Source organism: Ostrinia furnacalis, unplaced genomic scaffold (assembly GCF_004193835.3).
Source record: "Ostrinia furnacalis isolate ACB-3 unplaced genomic scaffold, ASM419383v2 OfSCF1605, whole genome shotgun sequence".
NCBI classification, from domain to species: Eukaryota; Metazoa; Arthropoda; class Insecta; order Lepidoptera; family Crambidae; genus Ostrinia; species Ostrinia furnacalis.
Genome location: NW_021131844.1, coordinates 405,036 through 417,923, shown reverse-complemented (window position 1 = coordinate 417,923; position 12,888 = coordinate 405,036). Strand labels below are relative to the sequence as shown.

The 12,888-nt window shown below is 38.7% G+C and overlaps 1 protein-coding gene across 1 annotated transcript in view; it reads right to left on the bottom strand.

The window, feature by feature from the left end:
• Positions 1-12,888, bottom strand: part of LOC114353084 (sodium-independent sulfate anion transporter) — a 44,731-nt gene that overhangs the window by 11,505 nt on the left and 20,338 nt on the right. The window contains exons 3-6 of the mRNA XM_028304907.1: positions 8,259-8,453; positions 5,873-6,139; positions 3,172-3,299; positions 1,318-1,410 (exon numbers count right to left, since the gene is read on the bottom strand). Coding sequence (XP_028160708.1) covers positions 1,318-1,410; positions 3,172-3,299; positions 5,873-6,139; positions 8,259-8,453 — 683 coding nt within the window. The remainder of the gene's footprint in view (positions 1-1,317; positions 1,411-3,171; positions 3,300-5,872; positions 6,140-8,258; positions 8,454-12,888) is intronic.

Here is a 12,888-nt window from a genome sequence, read left to right as displayed (position 1 = left end):
ATTTGAATGATAAACACCAGTGTAATTAAATGATTTCGAAAATCAGATAAAACGGATTTGTGAGTAAACCAGTACTCTTACAATCGAATAAAAAGGTGTAGCATGTACCCTTGGTAGTACGAGATTAGAATGGCTCTCAAACAGCTGAAAAACAACAAGGCACCGGGCGATGATGAAATCACGGCTGAGCTTCTGAAATCAGGCGGAACGCCGGTACTAAAGGCTCTTTAGAAGCTATTCGATTCCGTCATCCTTGAGGGAAAAACGCCTACGGCATAGCACAGAAGTGTGGTGATACTCTTCTTCAAAAAAGGCAATAAAACCTTGTTGAAGAATTTATTTTATACCCATCTCACTTCTGATTCTGTTTTTGAGAGTCATCATGAATGGTTTCACGCGACATCTAGCCTCCCGAACAGATCGGTTTCCGATAAGGCTTTAGTACGATAGACCACTCATACTTATCTATGGCAGATAACTGAGGAGAATAATCAGCAACTTTGTCTGGCATTTGTGGTCTATGAGAAAGACTTCTCTCTTCAAGCTACAGTCTCTCCAACGGTGCCAAATTCACTATAGATATAATCGTTGAAGGGCTTGTACAAATAGGCCACAATGTCAGTCCGTCTCCGGGACCAGGACTTCAGTTTCAGCGAGGGGTCAGACAGGGAGATGTCATATTTCTAAAACTGTTCACTACCACTCTGGAAGATGTTTTCAAGCTTCTGGACTGGAGCGGATTGGGCATAAATATCATCAGCGAGTACATCACCCATCTTTGATTCGCGGACGATATCGTAGTCATGGCTGAGTGAGAACGTGGAGGATCTAAGCTCAATCCTCGATTGCCTCAATAGAGCCTCAACAAATGGGTCTTTAANTCTAAAGCACAACATTTATAAAAATTTTGCTGCGGTAATGCACTCCGCCCCTAGGCCGCGGCCTATACGGCCTATTGACGGATCCAGGACTGCTTAGTAGCATAATGAGAGTTGATAGTAACTGTAGCGGTCTTGTAACGATTAAAATCAATTTTCGTGCGTTTGTCCTGAAAGTACAACGAAAACAGTTTTGAAAAGAGCCAATGTAGTCCATTTATGAACTTTGGTCTACTTTGGAGCTTTAGCCCTCGAATAGAGCGAGAGGAGTGGTCTCAATGCAGACCAGATTGCAAGAAAGCCAGGGTTGTCCAAGCAACAATGCCTGCTATGTCTAAGATGGCAACCTTAAACCTGTACATAGTGCTTAAAGAGAGTCAAGATCTATGGCTACGCGTTGACTATAATGCTAACTCTTGGTAAAAAGAAGACATCTTACCCGCAGCAGTAGCAGTAGCACGATACAAGAGAGCCCGAGCACGGCGTCCCACAGCCGCGTCTCGCCGATGTGCTCGTACATGCCCGTCCACACCTGCGCACAAACATTAGCGTTGTAATACACTGGTCATCACAAAAATCGGCCCACCTACGTTTTACAGGAAAACTCGTTTCTACTGACACAATCATGGTACCCCAACAATATTGGTGTTATTTGAAAGCCCAATAAATAAAAGAAAAACACATTTAATTTCCTAATAAACGATTAACATATACAATAAATGTGACTTGAAAAACTTGAAAAAAGACCTCACTTTGGGCTCACTTCTGGGATCAATTAGACCAATTTTTATGGTTATAAAACCAAATAATGATCTCACGTGTCCTCTTTAACAGATGGATAGCGATTAATCCCAACTTAACAGTTTTATAGCCATAAAAGTTGGCTCAAGCGTAACTACCTATTTTTTGAAGAAGTGACTCTGGATTCTTCTACAGACACATTTTTTGGGTAAAAACCTTTCCTTTAATGAAATGAAGTTTAGAACTAGGCTTTTAAATGGTAATATAGTATAGTAATATTGGTGGGAAGTGGGGATGCATACGTTTGAAAGTGCTTGTCGCGGGTGGGTCGATTTTTATGATGACCAGTGTAGAAAGAAAGAAAGAAAGAAAGAAACATATTTTAGTTTGTTTATCCTATCATCGATCCTCTCTAATCTATCAGAGGCAAAAGGGGAAAATGTTACCAGGTCTCGAAAGAATAAACCGTCAATTTAAGTTGTGAGATCTAGTCGAATGTAGAGTCACTTCGAATATTCCTAGATCCTAACTTTCACTGTTCGTCAACAAATAAATCTTTAATTATAAACAATTTTATAAGTTTATAAAATAACCCAACCCGCCAAGGGCGACATGAGACAATTTGGTTATTTTTATTACCAAATTGATTAGCAGGAAATATAAATTAAAGTATTCAGTCAACTTCCATCTTTCAGTCAGTAAGTAAGTATGCTTAGCAAAGCAAAAAGCAAAGCAGGGTTGCTGTGCTGTAAATATCAAATTGTTCAGAGAACAAAATATCCTCGTAGAGACGTAGCCAAGGTCAGGGTCGAACACTTTGACATTAAGGTGAAGTCTCTGCTTGAATACATAAGAATTATGTTTGCGCACACATAATCAATGACATAACATTATAATTAATATGATATTTTACTACTAATCCGTATGTATGTTCACTAAAGGTAACTTATGTCTTCATATCCAGGTTAGTGAGGAAAATAAGGATCTGCGTACTGTATAATTTTTACAGATTCAGTTCTTGTACTTTAGAAGTCATAGATAATTAATGTGTTTCATGAGAATTAATTATAATCAATCAAGAATCAGAATTGAATACAAGTTCCTTTGTCGCGTGGTTATTTAAATCAATAATAGTGTTGTAACGAGACTAGTCTAGATTCCCAGAATTGCCTGAGATAGGCACGACCACGACCACGTCTGCTCGCCGCAGCCGCCAAGGCCGAAGGAAAGTGTGCCAACTTGCAAAAACTTAAATTATTCGCGCAAAAACTCTCATTCTGACATAATGGGGGCAGCAAAAAATAATTGCTTGACAGTTCGCGAGCTGGAGCGACAAGTGGCTTAAGTAATTACAATGAATAAAAAATGCAATACTGAAGTTCATTTGTAACTGGAATCTGACGCAACAATAATTAAATATTCATAAATTAGTCATAATTCTGAAGTAGGAATTTTAAGTAGGTAGATGCGATTAGCTTGAAGTCGTAGGTAGGCAACTAGTGGTTCTATGCGACCTAGCAACATTAGATGTTTGAGATAATAAGGCACCTGCCTGTAGGAACTTCCCGCCGGGGAAGCTGAGGCCGAGGATGTCCTTGACCTGCGTGGTGGCGATGATAATGGCGGCCGCCGACGTGAAGCCCACCGACACCGGCCCGCTGATGAAGTCGATCAGGAACCCTGCACACATTAGAAACCAACATTTGAGAAGTAAGAAAAACTTTACTGTACGCGGTAAACGATTACAGTTTGTGTTTTTTTTCTGCAGGGCGAGGATGCGTAGCGGTGATAAAATCTTATCGACGATTTTAGACGACAAACGTATGGGCGTATGCGCATGTAATCGATAAAATGCTTATCGCAGCTGGATATATTACCATTTAATCAAAAGCCTTTAAATATTGTTGTAGGTACGAATTCCGTAAAAGACGATTTTCAGCGATATTAGACTTAGTAACAAAAACTAATACTGTCAGTCAACCTTTTTAAATGGCGACGTCTGGAAGTTTTCTGTTACCAAGATATATTATTATGTAGACATTTAATTGCTGTCTTATCAAGTCCTGAAGCACATATTTATTGCTTATTACCTACAACGAGGCGCTGAAGAGATCTGATCTGACATACCGGAAACGAGTCCGTATCGTGCGTGCCATCTCTGATTAACTAGGTACGCAATTAAGTGCACAACTCACGGGGCCAAGTTACATTTAACGTAAATATAATTATGTATGTTTTCCTTATTAAAATAACAATATATTTTTACTCCCATTTTTACCAAGTAGGTATTTGTTTTAAACTACATAAAAATAAAATAAACGTCGTGCGAAATATTTTTTGTGATTCAGACTGTTACTGGACAATACTTTGTTCACTATATCATTATTATTTTAATTACATTCTCTCCTAAATATTTTCCGTGGCTTTTTCAGTAGCCAAGCAACCATAAAAGAAGTTATTTAACTTGAAACATGCCTCCGCCCTGAGTCAGCTCGGGCGATAAACGAGCGCACCGTGTACACCTCATGAAACATACAATGGCCGCAGAAAATATTACGAAATAAGTATAATAACACAGGAAAACGAACAGAGGAAGAATTCCAAACATTCTGCGTGAGAGTGACGCGCTTGCAACACTGTTATTTGTTGTGACAAAAGAATAAATACAAAAAGTGCAATGAGTAAGTAACTATGACAATGCATCGTGAGTGTTCATGTCAAACAATAAGGTTTCAGCAGCTGTTGATCACAGCAGACTGAAATTAATGCTTTCTTAAGCTTTATTGATGTAACTAAAGGATTTTGTTAAAACAACATGATTTATTGAACCTGTTTTTAGTTCGAAGCTCTAACCTAAATTAATCAGTAAGTTTGGAGGAAGGCAGGTAAAATCTAAAATGATATACAAATCCAATCTGTGCCTTTCATACTATAGCCGGTAGAGCATGCTGATACATTGTTTATTTATTTATTTATTAATATAATTATTAGTAACCTGACACCAATGTACTCCATCGAGCACTGTGTGCCCGATTTGATACACCAAGGTTTCTTTATTGCACCTATTCAGCTGGTAAATTGACATATTATTAATTGTAAACAAACTTGAAGGAAAATTTTCACCTTCCATCAGCAGGTGTTTATTGCATATTACTAATCATACAATTCGATATCCATGCAAATTTTGTCCGGTAAATAAGTACATGCTAGGTTTTAAGGTTTTTACAAATTAGCCTATATAAGTCTATGACAATTTCCCTTAGAGAAAAACACCTACCAAGAAAATATTTTCCTTATCCCTTATCTTTGAAGTCATTGACCTTAAATAAAGTATGAAAACATTCGAGATCATAAAATAGGTACAGGCAGTCGGTACATTTTTGTAAAGTGTGGTTCATGTATTTCAAGATTTTAGATAAATCTGCATACAGAAGGCCGAATGAAGTTACCTTGATTCTTGGAGGTAGTGTCTGAAGACATTTAACTGTTTCCTTGTGCGAATGGGTTCCTTTCTTTCTCTTAGCAACACACGGGTACACTGATGAGTCAGTTCCAGACGTTCCAGACTGAATCAACGGGCAATTTTATGTGTCAACGCATTATTTAAATGAAATAATGAACGAACGGTATCCGCAGTTTATTTAGTTGTCATTCGTCGACTGTTCGCGAATTTACACCCACTGTCTTGGTTACATAGAATTATAAACTAGAACAAGTTGTTCGGTAGGTAGGAGCTAAATAGAAGGAGAACACATAGGACTTCGGACTGGTGTTGTAAGATATTCGAGCCTTGGAGCCTTATTTAATAAAACTTAGAGCTCAAGTCCTTCAGAATTTTGAGCCTTTTGGAAAAATACTTTAGATCTGCCAAAAAGAACTCAAAGACTAAGGCTGGGTTGCACCATCTTACTTTAACTGAGACAAACGTCAAATATCTGTCAAACTCCATACAAAAAACACCGGTTATCGTCATAGTTACGGTCAAATTTGGGTAGTGCAACTCAGCCTAAGTGTTTTTAAAAGAACTCATGACTGATTCCGCTAAATCCAAAGCTAGTTTGATTTAAATAAAAAGAACTCAAAGAACTTAAAAAGGACTCAGAAGACTCAAAGGACTCGGACTCATGTGACTAACGAGTCCTAGTCTTGAAAATAGACTCAAGTCTCGAAATAAAGACTAAAAGACTCGAGTTTCTTACAACTCTACATCGGACTGTTTTGCTTCCTAGTAAGCTTTAAGAAATGCTGCTTACCCAACTGCAGTATTCCCATGAGCAGCTCCACACAGCCCGAAAGAAAGGCCAGCAGTACAGCGAACTCAGGCCCGAGCCCGTGCAGGTTCTCCCTCGTCAAGATGGCGGCGATGGCGGTGGGCCCGATGGCGGAGTCCTTGACGGAGCCGAAGACGGTGTAGACGAAGCACGCCATGAAGGACGAATACAGCCCATACTGCGGCGGCAGGCCCGCCACGCCCGCGTATGCTATCGCCTGTGGGATCACTGTCAGACCCACTGTTATGCCTGCGGGACAAAAGTATGGGTTAATTTGAAGTTAGATACGAGTAAAGTACACCAAAACTCACAGGCCACTTCCAACCAGCCAATCTGGAGAACATTGCGAGAGGCATAGGGTCAGTAGTGGACGTCCTGTAGCTGAAATGTGGTGATGGTGATACTTCTTATTTATCGTAGTCTGGGAAAAACAAAACTTAGATAGTGTATTAAAATTTAGGTGCCATTATTGCTAGGAAGGAATTTCTTACAGACAAAGGGAGAGTCTTCTTTTTTCTTACAGAGAAAGGAATTTCTTACAGACGTTATAGTTGTAAGGCAACAGCCTTACTTACTTGTGAGATGCTGTATAACAATACAGCATCTCACAATTTAGGGGTAGCGAAACAAGTACAGAAAGTTTATTTGACTATATTCAGAATATTCATAAAGATAAAATACTTAATTTTAATAAGAAGGCATATTTTAATAATTTGAAAAACGACTTATTGTAGTGGAGAGCGACACGGCATGTTTTATTTGGGATCTCATGTTTTTTTTGTGTGCTGTGATAAATATTTGCACAAATTGCATCCGTATTTAGCGGGTAAACAATTACTTTAGGCCTTCCAACGGTGAAGCCTTCGCACATTAAGTACTTATTTAATGTTTTAGCGCCTTATGACGTTTATGATCAGTTTAATTTATTGGTTTGTTCTAGCGAAGTTGCAAATAGGTACTTATTATTTATTATTGCTTTCATTATGTGCTAAACTGGTGAGTTTTCTCATGGTAACAATCATAATAAGATAATTATAGTAATTAATTACTTCTTATTAACGAGTCTTTAAATACAGTAGGTACCTACTCATAATAATTACTCCGTAATTAAGTCTGTTTATAATTTATTTACTATCGAAGTAGGTAAGTATGTATTTGAAAAAATAAAAATAAAACAACATTAATTCATGATCATTATTATAAGAGTTGAATCAGAAAGACGGGATTGAAATCTTAAAAGTAACTTTGCTCGACAAAAATTGGATTAATGGCTTCAAAAAGCTTTCAACAAGCGGTTTTGAATTTTCTAAACTGAATAATGAAATTCTTTGTTATCTGTGGTTGTATTAAAGGCTTCAAGACGTTTTCGAAGTTAGAAAATAAGTAGAGATGATTTTATTTATATTAAGCTTTCTCTAAAATTTTTAACAACTTTGAAAATTGAGTCATCGACCTGCATTTTCTCTGATTATATCAATAAATGATGCGAAAAGCAAGTGCTTTGACCTCGCCTGCGCCCGCGCCGCCGATCCGTGAAATAGCGTTTGTGGACAACAATGTGCTTGGCGCAACGAGCATTGTTGCAGTTTCTGAAACTGATGTCAGGGTTTCTACATTATGTAGACTTAGAACGTCATGGGCAAACTCGAAGAACAGTTTCTTTCTACAGCTACAGCCAGGCTACTTTTCAAGTTTTCTGAGTTTTCAAGAAAAAAAACTACTTTAACTTAATTATCATCTACTTGTAATTTTTCCTGTAAAGCCACTACTCATAAAATCCACTCGCATGACAAATAGTTTTGGGTGGGTTAAAGAGAGCAGATTTCCGTAGCATGTCATAGACACAGACGCACGCCACTGATTCGAAAATGTTCTTCTGATTAATTTCGTTGCGTGTGCAATGATAGTTTAACTTTCCCCCGGGACAAACTTGACCTTCACTGGTTGGGTTTTTAGTGGCGGTCAAGTTGTAGATCCTAGGTATACAGGAGTTGCAGGGGTGGGAATAGTAGATACCGTTCTAAGACTCACTGAAAAGTGAAATCAGCAGTGGGCGACGGCGTATGTGACTGCACCAGACAGTCTGCCAACAGAGAGAGATGGCGGGAGATCGTGCGGAGAGTTATATCCGCTTCTACAACCGATGTGACCACGACCGCTCTGCCAAGAGCGAAACGAATAAGAAGAAGAAGACTCACTGATCTGCGATGGCGTCGGAGAGCCCGTTCTTGGCCGAGTACTTGGGCAGCCAGCTGAGGATGGGCAGGCGGCGCTGAGGATCTCGATGGAGCAGCAGGCACGCGACTCGATGCAGTCCTCCCAAGTTCCTCGCTGACCTTGGTGCAGTTCGCCCAAACTTGTCACTGACCTGCGATGGCGTCGGAGAGCCCGTTCCTGGCCGAGTACTTGGGCAGCCAGCTGAGGATGGGCAGGCGGCGGCGCAGCGTCTTGGTGGAGCAGCAAGCGCGCGCCCTCCGCGCCGCCCGCCGCCGCCAGCCGCCCACGTCTCGCCAGCCGCCCGCCTCGCTGCCGCTGTCTTTGCTTGGGTATAGCCCATTGGGGTCTGGGGGCAAGAGAACAATATTAGACTGACATGGATACAAATATTCCCGCTTCGCTGTCGCTGTGTTTGCTTGGGTATAGCCCATTGAGGTCTGGGGAGAGGGAACATTATTAGAATGACATGGATACAAATATTTGAATGACATGGATACAAATATTTGAATAATTAGAAGTGCTGTTCCTTCAGTGTAGAATAGGACCGCCTATATTCTTACGGTAGATATCAATAAAATCGACTAAGGGTAAAAATGCAAACATTAGGTAGGCCCAAACCTCTGGCCAGCGTGAGGTATGTCAATTCTTTTCGCGTCTGGCAAATTAAGAGGGTTGTGTTCCTGTATTAAACACTAAATTACCTGATGGTGATGATAATATACATAGTAGGGAATTTAGTGCAAGAACCCCNACCTACTTTTTGCGAAAAAAGTACCATACAATGTTATATTTTTATAATCCTGATAAATGTAGCTTTCAGGTCATATTTTTTTTATTAGATTATCTCCAGTGGTTTAAAAGTAAACGACGTTTATTTAAAAAAATACTTTTTGGTTTTTGTGAATTTTACTCAATATTTCATTTTTTTTGTATGAAAAGGCAAAAAGGTTGTTCTAGAAATGAATTCGCCATCCTTTAATTATCCGAAAATGATACCACACTTGCCCTAGTACCCATAGTTTTGAAGATATGGGCCTTAAAGTGAAGCGCGGCGGAAGGAAACTTGCCCCCCCTCCCCCTGCTACCACAGGGGGGGCTCCCGATGTCTACCGACGGAAATCCACTCAGGAGCACCCAAAGAACCACTGTTGCAAAAATGAGCCTTCTATACCAAAGTGGAGGGGTCTCCATACAAATCATTGCACTAAATTCCCTACTAACACTCACATATTGGTTTTGAATCGAAATTAAAACCGGTTACACTATAAGTATTTGATGTGATAAGAATAACACAGAATCTTCGCACCCTAGTTAAAACTTATGGACTTGACAGCTTTAATGTATGTATTTGTTCAACAACCAACAGTACTTATCATGGCCCTGTTACAACAAGGAAGAGCAAGAAAAATGCAGCTACGCAAATATTACACATGGACTAATACGACTAATGTTACGAAAATATGCCTGTGCTGTTTAATTTGCAGACGTTAGTCTATTTTATTAGTTAGTCACTATTTTACACGTATACCAAATACCAATGTGTATTTAATATCTACAATATTTGATGTAGTATCGTCGACAGTACATACATTTTCATTTTGAAATAGCCCCTATTTCAATCACATAAGATGTCAGAGAGTTTACCTTGATGTGCTGTGCTGAAAGTGTGATTTACTAATTACATAATGGACAGACAAGGTTGGAAGTCGAAGTCGTCTCGTAGCAAAATGTCAAGGAAAATTAGAAATGACAATAGAATCTCTATAAAGTGGCATCTTTAAAAGTGGAATTTTCTTAAAACTCATAAATCTCATTTATTTTGTAAGTAGGCTTTTAAAAAGCACACGTCCAGTATTAACCCTATCACTGCTTCGGGACATTAAATGGGCCAGTGTGCAGTGCTGAGAAGAAGCAGCGCAAGAAACTCTCTCATGGTATGACCCCTAGTTGATAGACGAGACTATGTCGACAATGTGCTGACTGAAAACTTAGTAAAAGTAAAATTTAATCCGGAAAACGTGTGTCAAGTTCCAAATGGAATGATTCCCGCGTATGACCAACAGTAATTGACGTCCGCTGTTTATCAACAGCGGCTGTATTTACAAGCACTTGCACAAACACGCCGCGATCCTCGCCCCACGCGCGGCGATACATCGTCTTTGTCGCCTCGAATAAAAGATATCGGACCACCGAGCAATTCCAATATTTGTGGAATTACTAAGCATGATCTAGTTGTTACGCGGCGCAATACCAGCTGATGTTGTGACACAATAGAGGTGAATGCAATGAGATATTGCGCTCACACAAACCTTTTCTAAAGCTAGGTTTATGTCGAAACAACGATAAATCAATAAGTACATATAAGAACTATGTATCTACGCGTAGATAAGAGGAGATCATGCAATGTCAAGCACAAAATAACAGATGGAAAATTTTTAGTAGAGCAATAAAGGTCGGTACGAAAAGTAGGTAGACCTGTGGGGCTATTCCCTGATAAAGTATGTTGCTTCTTCTTCTTATCGTGTCGACAACAAACCTACACAGTTTCAGCCCAAAACTCCGCCACAAGAGTGGGCAAACCTAAGTATTTTGCTGATGCACATAAACTTTTATAGCGATCAGCAGCCAGCAGTTTGCGTATCTTGCGACAGTAAAAATACATTGCATTGGTAAACTAAAAGTGGGTAATTAACGGTAGGAATTTCTTTGCGATATCCTAGACATAAAAGCGCTGATTATAAACTAAGAGCTCTTCATTTCAGGAATTTAGAACTATAAATGTAATTTATTTCTATCCATTAATTAACTATACAATCTAACAAACCGCCTATTATTTCGATTACAATCTACATTATTGAGTCCGATGCGCGAGTGCGGCGCGGTGCTGTACGAATTGTGTGCGCTCGCGTCGCCTATTCAGCATTGTGGATGCTCAATGGCATGCGACGGCCTTTGTGCTCGTTGCGACAGGCGAAAGTTGTATGCGAATTTTTTCAAAACGTTTGAGTGCTTTCTGAAAAACCATTATGCAAATGCCTCATGCTACTCCTGGCAATTATCTATGTACCGCTGAAAGAAAGTGACAATCCATTATCTTGATCTCAAAAAAAAAACGCTTGAGCAAATCTAGTGTTCAATTTAATTTGGGACTATTAAAAATGATACTTTTGATTTTTGAAGATAGATAGAACCTGGAAGAAAGAAGAATTCAAAGCTTTAAACTTTATTTTCTACATGGTAAATAAGCCTGTCACGATTTCGTAGTAAGGAGGTACGGAACTATCAGAAAATACTATTAGCTTACTCAAAACCAGTTTAAGACACACATCAATAGCCCTACTAAACAATCAACTATTCTATAAATAATTTCACAACATTTTTAAAGAATGCAGAAATGTTTTAAAATAAAAATAGGGTTGGCCCCGACCTCGGCGAAAGGCAAGGGTCGCGACCACACGGCCAAGGACCAGACCCGTTCTGACTGAGCAGTTCTAGTGTTTAACATTACGGGCAAATAGGTAATAATACCGGTTTAGGTAATACAATTAGGGTTGACACGCCTTTGTGTGCAGTTAAAATGTGAGCTTCTTGTTATTTTTCTTATAAAAAAAACTACAACGGGTCCCAATCAAACTTAAAATGTGCGTGTGGGATTGTCCAATAACCTAAGTACCACGCTAAGGTGTTCACTCATCTAAAAAATAAAAAGGAGAAAATCAAAAGCAGGCCTTTTTTTTAAATTTTAATGTCTCAGTTAAACATATCTTTAAGAGTTCATCAATTAGTTCATGGTCATAACGAAAATTCACAAAATCACGACGGTTAGTAAAAGATGTGCTACGCAACTCTACTTTGGTAAAACAATGTTGAATAAGTATGAAGGTACCTATTAAATTTTCGATATTATTGTTATTACTTGTATTAACACTATTATTACGAAAGCAGTAATATAAAATGAAATCAACATAGCATACAAACAAGATGCTGAAATGTGAATTTTAATCAATGCGATAGAGACAGCCCTGAAAGGTAACTGTCACCGCGAAAGAGCAGATTAATTAGCGAATTTAGTATATTGAATTCGTTGGCCTTCACCCACTGGCAGAAAGGACGACCGGCGCCAATCAGATTAAAGATTGCGGTAGTAATCTACTAATATTAGTATTTACTTTTAATTACTACTGTTGTCTTATATTATGCTTAATAAGGACTTATTTCCTTTGTAAATAATATTATATGCAAATACACAAATACAGTTTAAACTTTAGGAGATGCGTTGTAGCAAGAAAAAGGAATGCACAACGTCATACATTTTTAATTAATGTAGAGTGCAGCCAGAAATCAGAATCGGAAGTAAAAATACGATAAAAATACAGCAGAAGTACGTACTGTAGCTAAATAGTTTGTGAGATTACCTCCTTAAACTCGAAATCATAAACTACTTAATTAACAACTCTATGAATGCAGTGAAAAGTTTTATTTGCCTCTGATTTATGTAGTGGTGTAGAGTAAACACGTAAATCACTAATGTGTGTCGCCATGATGTTTATTTATGAATAGTAATCGAGCTTCATTCGAGCTCGTTTACAATCAAAATAAACCTGACCTACAGCTACGATTAGCATAAGGAAAGTGAGCTACGACGCCGCCTGCGTTTGCGCATAGCTAGGGCTTTCAGTCAACAATGTTTTTAATTTATGATGGTTTAATATAAGTACGCGTTTTCATGAATTAATTCAGTTTTCCCATATTATTCATCAGATGATGTGTCATCGTATCTA